Source organism: Vulpes lagopus, chromosome 5 (genome assembly GCF_018345385.1).
Source record: "Vulpes lagopus strain Blue_001 chromosome 5, ASM1834538v1, whole genome shotgun sequence".
NCBI lineage: Eukaryota > Metazoa > Chordata > Mammalia > Carnivora > Canidae > Vulpes > Vulpes lagopus.
Genome location: NC_054828.1, coordinates 58,731,151 through 58,744,167, shown reverse-complemented (window position 1 = coordinate 58,744,167; position 13,017 = coordinate 58,731,151). Strand labels below are relative to the sequence as shown.

The following is a 13,017-nucleotide window of genomic DNA, read 5'->3' as shown; positions in this document are numbered from 1 at the left end:
CAAATAAATTTGCTTTGATTGTATTATTATTAAATAAAAACTTATTTCATGAAATACCAGTTTTTCAAATAGCATTTTGCTACAGACTATAATTTTAAGAAATGTTACATAACACTATTGTATTCTTCATTGAGCTCTGATTATAGACTTTAAAAATTATCAAATTGACTGTCAGAACTTTATTGTTTTTTAATGATCCTTTCTTTCTACTATAGGAACAATTTACCGCAATGAGGGATTTATACATGAAAAATGGACAAGGCTTTGCATTAGTTTACTCCATCACAGCACAGTCTACATTTAATGATTTACAAGATCTGAGAGAGCAGATTCTTCGAGTTAAAGACACTGATGATGTAAGCTGACTTCCTAATAAATATATTTTACTTGAAACCCTTATTGTAGTGATATCCAATTTAAGACTGAGTTTAAATCTAATTTAAAGTTCATGTGTTTGGGATGGGCATTGTTTTTCAAAAGCCTTTTTCCGGAAAGGCAAAAATACGTCTTTAAAACTTACACATATTTTCAAATATATAATGTGGAAAGTGAGAAATAACCTTCCTCTCCCCTTAATCCGTGTGAAATAAATTCTGTGCCCTTCCTATTTTTAAACAATATGTTTGGTGGGGAGGAAGAAAAGATGTGGGTGGCAAATGTTGCTTATAGATGTTCTGGCCATATTTCTCATAGACTCAAGAGCCTTCTAACAATCAGAGCTACATATGAACACATCTCAAACAACTGACAGAAAAAGAACATAAAGATACTTTTTAAAGGAAGCCAACAAATACATTAAATTCTAACATTAATTTGCATGCCCCTTCACAGTGTACCATAATAGAGTTTAATCCCTAGGAAACTTCAAAAGGATTACTTCAATTCCTCATCATATTATAGATAGCAGTGGTTCTCAAAATTCATCTTGCATCAGAATCACCTATAAATCTGGTTTAAACGGATAGCTAGGCTTCACGCCAAGTTTCTGATTCAGTAGGTCTATAATAGGGCTCAAGAATTTACATTTCTCAAAGGTTTCTAGATGGTGTTGATGCTGCTGGGGTCTGGGCATCACACTTTTGGTTTTGTTTTTGTTTTGTTTTGTTTTGTTTTTTCATTTTTTTAAGATTTTATATATTCATGGGAGACACAGATAAGCAGCGGGAGAAGCAGGCTCCCTGCAGGAAGCCTAATGCAGGACTCAGTGGGATCATGACCTGAGCCAAAGGCAGAAGCTCGACCACTGAGCAACCCAGGTGCCCCTGGGCACCACTTTTTAATATATGTAAATTATTAAAACTTTACATATATATATATAATTATATAAGCAAATATTATGAGAGATCAGAAACATCTTTGTGAAATGTTGCCTTTTCCTAGACTTCTAAAATAGAAAAACTTTGCTTGTTTTAATTTTATTTATTTATTTATTTATTTATATTTTTATTTTTATTTTTATTTATTTATTTTTTTGTATATTTTTTTATTGGAGTTCGATTTGCCAACATGTAGTGTAACACCCGGTGCTCATCTGGTCAAGTGCCCCCTTCAGTGCCCATCACCCAGTCACCCCGTCCCCCCTTGCACCTCCCCTTCCACTACTCCCTTGTTCATGAAACAGGAGAACTTTGGGGGATTCTTACATATTTACATCTCAGTGAATATTTCTTAATTAGTAAGTCTGTTTTCTATTTCTGATAATTAGTTTTCTTTTATCAATTACATTAAATAAGTATGAATATAAAATTTTGTATCTGTTCATTAAAGCCAAAATTGTTGGTATTCTTAATTCGAATCTTTTTCCAAAAATTCTCTAGAAAGCCAGCTTCTAAATAATTAATAGGAATTTTACAGAGTGAATATTATTTATCTCTATAATGTCCTGTATTTTTAAAAATATTTTATTTAGGGCAGCCCCGGTGGCTCAGCGGTTTAGTGCCACCTGCAGCCCAAGGTGTGATCCTGGAGACCCTGGATCAAATCCCACGTCAGGCTCCCTGCATGAAGCCTGCTTCTCCCTCTGCCTGTGTCTCTGCCTCTCTCTCCTCTCTGTGTATTCTCATGAATAAATAAATAAAATCTTTTTTAAAAAAATAATATTTTATTTAAATTCAGTCTGCCAACATATAGTATAACACCTAGTGATCATCACTTCTCTGTAATGTCCTTTTAAAATAGACGTAATGATTAAGGTGGTCTAAATTTTTAGTAAATTAAGATGATTTTATTTTCTAGCTTTTTAATATAGACTACATGAGAAACTATAATTTATACTTTAGGGGCTTTCCAAATTTCTCCTTTTTGTGTTACGAAATTGAGAATGATTATTTGATAAATGCATGTCAACAAACCAGAAAACTTTTTTTTTTCCAAACCAGAAAGCTTAAAGTTGATTCACATTCTTTAGAAAATATTTTATTTATTTATTTTTTTTAATGTTTTATTTATTTATGATAGTCACACAGAGAGAGAGAGAGAGAGGCAGAGACACAGGCAGAGGAAGAAGCAGGCTCCATGCACCGGGAGCCCGACGTGGGATTTGATCCCGGGTCTCCAGGATCGCACCCTGGGCCAAAGGCAGGCGCCAAACCGCTGCGCCACCCAGGGATCCCTAGAAAATATTTTAAATTTTTGAAATATATTGGGTTTTCATAGTAATATCCTTTTGTACTTTTTTTTTAAAGATTTTGTGTTTTGCTTACTATTTTTAGTTACAAGTCCATTGAAACAGAATTTTAAGGGTTCCCCCCTCCCTTTTATAGGTAGATCATAGCTTGTTTTCTAAAAATTTCACATGGAAGATTCTTAACAGGGTTAATGCTTTCATATAAATCTTTTTAATTTAGTATTTTTCTGTGACATAAAAAGTAATCCGTAAGAGTTGACTTTTAAATTCTTTGGAGTTGAATTTATATAGTAATTTATTTACTTTTTTTTTTTTTCCCCCTCACAACTTTTTTTGTATTTCTAGGTTCCAATGATTCTGGTTGGTAATAAGTGTGACTTGGAAGATGAAAGAGTTGTAGGAAAGGAACAAGGTCAAAATCTAGCAAGACAATGGAACAACTGTGCATTCTTAGAATCTTCTGCAAAATCAAAAATAAATGTTAATGAGGTATAGTGAAATATACTTTAAAAAACTCTTTACTTGGAATTCAGCATTTAAAACTAATGAAAAATAATGCTTGTGTATTAACACAACCTTAGGTTAATGCTTACTTCAGGTGCTTTTTTGATCTTACAGGCAAAAATCTTATGTTAAACATATGCATGTTCATAAGCAACATTGCTTACTTAGCCTCTAAATTTACTATGAGAAAAAGGAAGACTGGACAGAAAAGGATAGGGGTGGGAAAGACAGGATTAAGTATTCAGGTGTGTTTGTGTGTGTATAAAGGATGTTTTGTGTAAGATGGAGACACATACAAGAAGGCATGCACGGTTCTGCCTTGAAGGGGCTTATGTCATCTAGGGTAAAGATAACATAGGCTTGAGGAGTAAAAGATTGTTTTCTTTGAATCATGTTAAATATTGTAATGACCTACAATAAGAACTTTGCTGCTCCTTAACTCAGTATTTATTTTAAGGAGAACAGTTTTAGCCCTCCCAAAAAATAAAACAATATGGCAGTTATAAGAATATCTGGTTTTACTTATTCCTTAAACTAACAATATTTGTTGGAGTTCATATATATATATATATATATATCTCCATGGAAGGTTCAGGTGTTCATTTTCTTTTTTCTTTCTTTTTCTTTTTTTTTTTTTTTTTGTTTGTTTTGTTTTGTTTTTTGGGGTTTTTTTCTTCTGTAAATAAAAAAAATTACTGTGTTTGCAGATCTTTTATGACCTAGTGCGGCAAATTAACAGAAAAACTCCAGTGCCTGGGAAGGCCCGCAAAAAGTCAACATGTCAGCTGCTTTAATATATTAAATGCATTGTAGCTCTGAGCCAGGTATGTTAATTTATCTTTTTCTCTATTTTTATATTCTTCTCCTCTAATTTCATTAAGGACACTATCAAGAAAATATGTGTAGAATATTTTGTTGTTCTAGAAAAAATTTTTTAAGGTTATTTAAAAAAAAAAGATTATTTTTAAGATATCCATGGATTAGTATGATATCCTAATAATGAAAATAATTATTTCCTTCACGTATCATCATCAAAAGTAGGGTCTTCCACATAAGTGACTATTCTAGAGAAGTTCATTCAGTATATACTTAAGCCCAATTGGGACCCTCATTTGTGCTGACAGTATAGTGGTGAACAAAACCAACCTTCTTTCCTTGCCTTAAGCTAATTCCAGTCTAGTGGAAGAGTTAGACAAACAATTGCAAAATGTGATCAATACAGGATAGAGTAAGTCCAGCACAATACTGATAATAAGAACCCCTGACACATTTATCATATGCCTAACCCTCTTAGTATTGTCCACATATTCATTGAGTTCTCCCAACAATCCTATGAGGCAGGAGCTATTATTATTCCCATATAACAGATGAGAGAACTAAAGCACGAGAGGATGATTCCTTATTCAAGTCTTGCAGTTAGTAAATAGCGTAGCCAAAATTTGAATCCTGTGATCAGAGTGCATGGTCTACATTTTAGTGATGAACTGGCTCCCAAGCCAATGCTTAGTCACTATGCTATTATGGGTATTACAGGAGCATATATAATTGGGGCACCAAATTTGTCAGATATGAACTGTGGATTCAAGGAAAAATCTTTCAGAGTAAGAGACATCTAAGCTCATATCCCAAGAGTTCCCAGGCAGAGAAAAAAAAAAAAAAAAACAGAGGGATCCCTGGGTGGCGCAGCGGTTTGGCACCTGCCTTTGGCCCAGGGCACAATCCTGGAGACCCGGGATCAAGTCCCACATCGGGCTCCCGGTGCATGGAGCCTGCTTCTCCCTCTGCCTATGTCTCTGCCTCTCTCTCTCTCTCTTTCTCTCTCTCTCTCTCTCTGTGTGACTATCGTAAATAAATAAATAAAAATTTAAAAAAAAACACAGAACTCAGAGATGAGACAGCAAAGGAACTGAACATATAATATTTCTATATAGTTTCTGAAAACAGTCATATTAAATGAGTTAATGCTTGTAAATCAATTAGATCAGTGCCTGGTACTCCGTAAACCTTCAACTCTTAGCTACTGCTCTTTACCACCGAGAATGGTTTCTTGCTCCTTTATCATCAAAACTGTATTCTGTGCCTTTAGCCTTGGGAACTTTTTAGTGTTTGTGGCTCTGCCACTTCTTCTGTTAAATGGCTCTCTACTGTAGCACTCTGGTTCTGTATCTTAGGGTTTTTGTCCCTACTCTCCAATTAAGGCTTTCTGTTTAGAGATACAAGCTCTCATTCCTCACCACATGCCCATTCCTAGCAGCACACGTGTGTGAGCTCATACTCTCCCATCTGTCCTATCCAATTTGCTATATTCAGTTTGCTGGGATTTAGAAAGTTTACCAAACTCATTCAGAATCTTTACTGAGGGCTTAAAGTTCAAGGCATTTATGAAAATTGTTTCAGCAGCCACATCTATATTAACAGCATTTTTGGAATTTGCAATAAGTCTGAGCTCCAGAAGAACAGTAAAAAGAAATCTTTTTTTTTACCCCAGGAATGTATGCAGAAAATCATGCAAAGTAAATAAATACTTGGCAGACAGTGAGTTCCGATTTTACCTTTTTTAAAACATCACTCACAAATTTTTTTGAGTTTAATTACGTGATTTTAGTGTAATGACAGCTTTTTCTGACATCCATCTTAAAGTTGATAGAATTTGTTTAAATATGGAATTAGAACGTTTATAACTGTCACCTGTAAAGAACCATCATGAAATAAATTCTCTTTTGTCTACTTCTCTGAACCAGCTTTGTGTAGCCACTCTTCCTGGAAGAGTAAGGAAGAAAGGTCTTGATTTTCTGATACTAGAAACCCTAATGAGATGTGCGTTCTATATTTATGATGTAATTCTAGGATTGGAAACACTCATTTTGTTAATATTGCTATCTGTTTTTTAATCCTAATTCTAATAAAGTTGACCTGACCTAAAATTTTAATGTGGTGTTTTTGTTTTTCTGCTTTTAATCTTCGGAAGGTAACACAGAAATTTGCACTAAGGTACATTCCCTTTTTGTCTCCAAACTTCATTTGACTGGCTTGCGAGAGGGCAGCAGAACAGATGAAGTCATTCCAAAAAAGATGAAAATGTCTACCCGTGCTATACTTTGCTATGAGTCGTGTGGTACATAGTCCTACACTGTCATGAATGTAATGACAAGAGCCTGTATTATATTCATTTCTAACACTTTAACGCTGTTGCTTTAATGTGTTCCTGTGGATCTTTAGTGTGCTATTTTCAACCCATGTTTTCAACTTAATTTTTTCCTTTCGACAGGTCTGAAGAACTGTTGCCCAATTCAACAGTGCCAGCATTCCAACTTTGTTAAACCTACCAACATCTTAAATGGACTTTCTGTGGTGGTACCCTTTAAGAGGCGGATGAAAGCTACTACATCAGTTTGCACATTCTAATCACTTTCCAGTATCACAAGAGAGATTTTTACTTATATAATAGTCCTAGAGTATGCAGCTGGTAAAACCAGAGGCTACAATCCAGTATTACTGCTAAGAGACATTTTTCATCCACCAATGTTGTACATGTATGAAAATGGTGTACTGTATACTTTAACATGCCCCATACTTTGTATTGGAGAGTACAATAATGTAAATCCTAAAAGCACCACTATTTTAGCATAATAAAAGAAAGTCCAAAGAGCTCCTATATAGACTACTCCAGATAACTTCGCTTCTTTGATACTTGTAGCTTATTGTAATTTTTTTTAAGAAATTCAAGGTCATTATCATTGTATTGTACAAATAAGCGCTTTGATTAACACAGCTATATAGTTTTTTTAATTTTTAAAAAAACCTGTGGAGACAGTGATCTTGTCTTTAAAATATGATAGTCCTTTCAGTATAATGTCTTAGATTAAAGACATTGCCTTTAATATCTGTTGGGAAGGAAATGTCCAGACTTTTCAAATCTTTTATTATATGTTTCCTTTTTTGTTTACATAGGGAACAATGTTTATAGTTGTGTGTACAGTGGGGGTCTACAACAAGAAGTGTATATTTTCAAACAATTTTTTAATGATTTAACAATTTTTGTAAATCATTTTCAGGCTTCTGCAGCTGTAGATTCTCACTGTGAATCCCTTGCTTGCTCATGCATAAGTGTATTTGCAATACCAAATATACAGGTTTAGTATTTTTGCCTGTTAGTGATTGTTTCACATGTGTAACGTTTTGGTTGAGATGTTAAATGGTGGACGAGTACTGTGGATGTGAATGTGGGAAGTAATTTTAATCATGTGTAATTGGTCACAAGGCCTAAGTTGCAGTAACTATTGCTGTTTTATTTAACAATGCCTTGTTGCTTTGTATGCATTAACCGTTTGGGTGTAAAGATTGTGTGTCTATCCAACAGGGAGCCACAGTATTTAAATTGACCAACCTAATGTTACAACTACTTTGAGGTGGCCAAATGTAAACTAAAAGCCTTAATTAAAGTGGTGCAATTTTGTATAACTTAGCATCAGTAGTTCAATAAATTTGGATTGCCATGCAAGGGCTTGCATTATAATTACTTGCCACTTGAATGTGTTTTGTGTAACATTTAACAGTGCTAGCAAATAAATATGGGTTTAACTTCTTTTTAAATGTAATAGGTGCATTTTACCTAGTGTGGTTTCATAATTTAACATTTGGGCAAGCCAGATTGATTCATTGATTACAGAAATGATGAGGGAAAGACGTCAGATTTTTTTCCCCTAGTATTGTTTGAATATCCACATAACCAACTTTTGAATTTTTTCTTGGGAAGGAATTTTATAAATCAAGCAATATTGTTTATGAATATATGCTTTCTGGGTAATGTTAGCTCTTTGAGGTGTAGGAGAAAGAATTGAAAATGACAGATGTTATACTTTGACAGATGTTCTACTTCATGATTTTTTAAAAAAATTTAGGATGAAGTTATACTTAGAACATTATGGTTATAAAGATCTTTGAATGAAGTGGACTCAAGAACTACTTTCTTTTTAGATAATTTGTCTTTTTCTTAGATGTGCTATAATTCAATTCTTTTTTGGAATTTTTAAACATATCTTAACTCAAAATATTTGCCAGTCACTGGAGCATATCTGCAATCAATCAGTGATATCCTATAATGTAGGGCTTTCTGCTAATCTCTTAAGTATACAAGCTATTTGGATGTAATATTTTTAAGACTTTCATTTTAAGAAGAAAAAAGTATTATTCCTTACAAACTTAACTCAGTTCCATGTATTTAAAGATTTTGTGTATCTAAAGAAAAAAATATTCTCTCAGAAGGCCCACTCAGTTAAGAGACATGTCTTAGCAGAACTGATCTTATTTATAGTCATTGGAAGAAAATTAAACCCCAAAAAAGTGGAATTATAGAGCACTGAAATCACTTCAATTTACTATACCCGGTTACACCCACTTGACCTTTGTAGGCACCACCATTAATTTAGTTACTTTTTTTTTTTTAAGTTTTTTGTTTTTTTGTTTTAGATTTTATTTATTTATTCATGAGAGAGACACACAGAGAGAGGCAGAGACATAGGCAGAGAGAGAAGCAGACTCCATGCAGGGAGCCTGATGGGGGACTCGATCCTAGGATTCCAGGATCACGCCCGGGACCGAAGGCTGGCGCTTAACTGCTAAGCTACCTAGGCTTCCCAATTTAGTTACCTTTAGTAAATGCTTGTTGCCTGCCAGCTGTGGTCCAGGCTGAGTTCTAGGCTCTTTTCTTTTTTTAAGATTTGGGTTTTTTTAAGGCTGGGGAGAGAGAGAGAGAGAGTCCTCAAGCAGACCCTGCATGGAGCAGGGAGCCTGACACAGGCTAGATCCCACAACCCTGAGACCCGAAATCAAGAGTCAGACATTTAACCAACTGAGCCACCCAGGTGCCTTCTGAGTTCTAGGCTCTTAAAAACAAATATTCAGATAAGTTTAAATGTTCTAGGTCTGACTATGAAGCAACAATTGAGATCAACTTAGGACCTTGCCTTCTAGAATTTATACTCTGTTATAGGGCTTCTCAGCCTCAGTACTATGGATGTTTTGTGCTGGATAATGACTTGTTGGGGAGCTGCCCTGTGCATTTTAGGATTTTTAGCAGTGTATCTGGTATCTACCCTCTAGATGCCAGTAATACCACCCCCATCCCCAAGTTGTGACAACCAAAATAGTCTTCAAACATTGCCAAGTGTTTTCTAGTTAGATTTGGGGGAGGGGGGGCTAATGTTGACTGTCAAAATCACCTGACTGAGCACCACCAGTCTGGTGGGAAGCAACACATTAATTACAGATGAGTGTTAGGGGAACAAAATGGACAGTTTAGTGAATAAGACTATGGGCTCCCCTGGAACCAGATTGCCTGGGTTTCAAATCCCAGTTCCACTACTTGTGTGTGACAGTAGTTAGGTGCCTCTGTTCCTGTATCTGTAAAATGGGAATGATAATGCACCTACTTCATATAGAGTTAGAGTGAAGTAAGTGCCAGTGCTACCCTCTTGGTCGATTATTTTTTTGTTGTTGTTTTTTGTATTTTGTTACTAGAAATAGGACTGTGGTTTGGCAAAAAGCATCATCTCATACAAAATAGTAACTGCAGCTTAAGAATGCAAATCATGTAGTAGATGGACTTTTCTGGTGCTTGACCTTTGCTTTGCTTTTTAAGTCCTCTCATCCTTAGATGAGAGGCAGCAAACTTAGAATTGAAACTTACCACGGTAACATTTTGCTTTTGGTTTACCTCAGTCTAGGTCTTCACTGAATTTAATTGCCATTTATTATTCTGTTTCCTTTTTGAATCTTGGAAATTAATAAAGAAGTTATAGTATTCTATAATTAATACTCCTATGACTTTACTTTAGAAATCTTAGTCTTAAAAAAAAAAAAAGAAATTTTAGTCTTTTCAAGCTTCTCCTACACTTAGTCTTAACAAACTGTGATTTCCAGGACTCAGATTTTCATTTTAATCTATTCCTTATTTTGTTACAGTGCATCAGTACATCTGATGCTTTTATGAATGCATAAGAGAAGTATAATGATTAATAAGAGTAGAAGTAGACCTAGTTTCCCATAACTGATGAGAGAAAATTTCTAAGTCTTTGTTGGGATATTGATGATACTTGTCAAAACTGGCTAATAAGCCTATTAATGGAGCTGGTAAGTTTGTAGCCTTGACAGTTTATCTTTGAAAGGTAGAACTAAGATACTGCTAAATATATCTGTTTTCTAAGTGCAGATAAAAAGTATTCCACCATTGTTGCACATACTTTCTTTTTAAAGATTTTATTTATTCATGAGAGACACAGAAAGAGAGGCAGAGGCACAGGCAGAGGGAGAAGCAGGCTCCATGCAGGGAGTCTGATGTGGGACTCGACCCAGGACCCCGTGATCATGACCTTAACCAGAAGCAGATGCTCAGCCACTGAGCCACACCCAAATGTGTGCCCTGATTGCACACACACAACTTGCTTTCTTAAAACATTGTCCTTGGGCAGCCCGGGTGGCTCAGTGGTTTAGCACTGCCTTCAGCCCAGGTTGTGATCCTGGAGACCCAGGATCGAGCCCCACGTCAGGCTCCCTGCATGGAGCCTGCTTCTCCCTCTGCCTGTGTGTGTCTGCCTCTCTCTCTCCCTCTGTCTCTAATAAATAAATGAAATATTTAAAAAAAATTGTCCTTTGTAGCCTGTAGATTACTGAGCTTAAGAATTAAAGATTTTGGGATCCCTGGGTGGCGCAGCGGTTTGGCGCCTGCCTTTGGCCCAGGGCGCGATCCTGGAGACCCGGGATCGAATCCCACATCGGGCTTCCGGTGCATGGAGCCTGCTTCTCCCTCTGCCTGTGTCTCTGCCTCTCTCTCTCTCTCTCTCTCTCCCTGTGTGACTATCATAAAAAAAAAAAAAAAAAAAGAATTAAAGATTTTATCCCAAATTAGAGGCATCTCCCTGACTTTTGTATCAAAGAATCAACAAGTGTCTTCAGTACTACACGCCTGCCATGTGCCGAGTGTTGTTCACTGGGCTAGGGATATAGCAGGAATGTTCTGCTTACATGGAGCTTACTTTCTACTGGGGGAAAAAAGACCAGCAAATGAACAAAGCTCAATTAGTAATAGTGTGTTAAACTTTCTCAGAGCTTCCCATTTGGAACAATGTAATGATATTTAAGAAAACATTTTTAGTATGTACAAAGATCATCTATAGGCAGTAAATAATTTCTCTGATTTGTATGAAAGGCTATAGAAAGAATTTTTGTTCCTTTGTATTATGAACCTAGTTTAACCTGATTTTCCTTGTACAATGACATAAGTAATTACCCAGATTGAGCATTTGGGTCAAAATCCAGGTTTTTTTTCCTGAAAACTAAATATATCCTACAAGATTTTTATGTGAATAACATTTTCACTTAAGTCAAAAGGTTATGGCAGTTTTAAAATAGGCAGAGATCAAAGTCTTTAATATTTTTGTCATTTGCCACTATTACCCTTTCAAATTTCTATTTATAGTGTGATAGTCTATATCCCCTGTGAACACTAAGTTCAGAAGAGGAAACTATTACTGTCAGACTTGAATATGCAATGTACCTTGGTTGGGGCACAGAGGAGTAGTAGAAAAGAGTAAATGCTAGAATAAGTCCAGATCCTACCCTGTTGGCAAGGTGTTTAATGAAATCAGTGGTGGGGAAGATCAGTCAAAAAGTATCAAAAAAGTAAAAATGTAATAATTCCTATCTAACCACAGGTAGTTTGTGCTTATTCTCTGTATTAATAAGAATGACGAACGGTACAAATTGTATCTTGCTTTAAAACGTATGGACTATTTGATTTATATTTCTATTTTGCGCAGGTCAGTTTTAGTTAGATTCTCTGAGCAGATTAACCAGTGATGGAAACTATATGGCTGGCAGGAAAAGCACGGGTACCTCTCCATCCTGGAAGTGGAGTACAATCAAATAGGTACAGTATCCAGTGGACAGCAGGGAGCTACTCTGCTGTTGTAAATGGGAGCAGTAGGACTAAAGCATAAAGCAACACCAGATTTGATGGCCGGGCGAAGGATGGCCCGGGGAGGAGTAATGGTAGAGCCAGAGCTAGCCAGCGTGTGGGCTGCTTGGGTCTGTAAACCTCGAATGACTGGGGTTGGAGCCATGGTGGGAAGGGGAGCCCAAGAAATTGTTTAAAGGAGTAACTGGAGAATTGGTTAATGGCTTAGATGTGGGGACTGAAGAAGGAAAGAGTGAAATACCTGATTATACGAACAGGACCAGAGGGACTGAGCACTGATGACCATGCAACGGAGAAGCCTGCAAGGGGTTGTTTTTAGTGCATGAGGAAAAGAGCTTTTGGGTGAGATGAAGTTTATGTGAAGTGACATATCTTCCCAAGTATATTCTGAGAAGAGGCAGTTGAGTCTTGGAGTCACTGACACGGGTTGGGGGGCGGGGGTGGCAACTGAAATCATGAGTGAAAGAAATGATTTTCATAAGGATGAAGCATGGAGAAGGTGAAGTAGGAAAGTGTGGCCTCAGTGGCTGGTGTTCCGGAGGCTTGAGTGTAGAAGACCGCTGTTCCCAAGGGAGGCCGTGGATGGCCCTCCACAGCATCCCTGATGGCAAGGAGCAAGGTACCGCGCTGCCCCGCTTCCCTTAGGCTGTAGCCGGCGGGAATTCCGTTCTCTAGACACCTCATAATGTGTATCTGTCCCTTTGTATCCTCCTTGGTGGGGAATTGGCTACTAATCCGACACAATAGTAGGATGATTTTGGAAATCCCATCCTCTAATGCCCAGTCTATGAATGTCAGTGTAGTGATGAAAGTGTTTCAGAGCCAGTGTTAACAAGCTTTTGTTCACATCCATCTGAACCCAAACCAAGAGGCATCTTTCAAACACATGCCATTGAAGTATTCTCCACACACC

The 13,017-nt window shown here is 36.5% G+C and overlaps 1 protein-coding gene across 1 annotated transcript in view; it reads left to right on the top strand.

Moving 5' to 3' along the window:
- RAP1B (RAP1B, member of RAS oncogene family) overlaps positions 1-7,631 on the top strand; it is a 49,125-nt gene extending 41,494 nt beyond the window's left edge. The window contains exons 5-8 of the mRNA XM_041755519.1: positions 216-356; positions 2,972-3,115; positions 3,838-3,954; positions 6,399-7,631. Of these exons, the coding sequence (XP_041611453.1) occupies positions 216-356; positions 2,972-3,115; positions 3,838-3,924 (372 nt within the window). The 3' untranslated portion in view covers positions 3,925-3,954; positions 6,399-7,631. The remainder of the gene's footprint in view (positions 1-215; positions 357-2,971; positions 3,116-3,837; positions 3,955-6,398) is intronic.
- Positions 7,632-13,017: the final 5,386 nt, after the last annotated feature.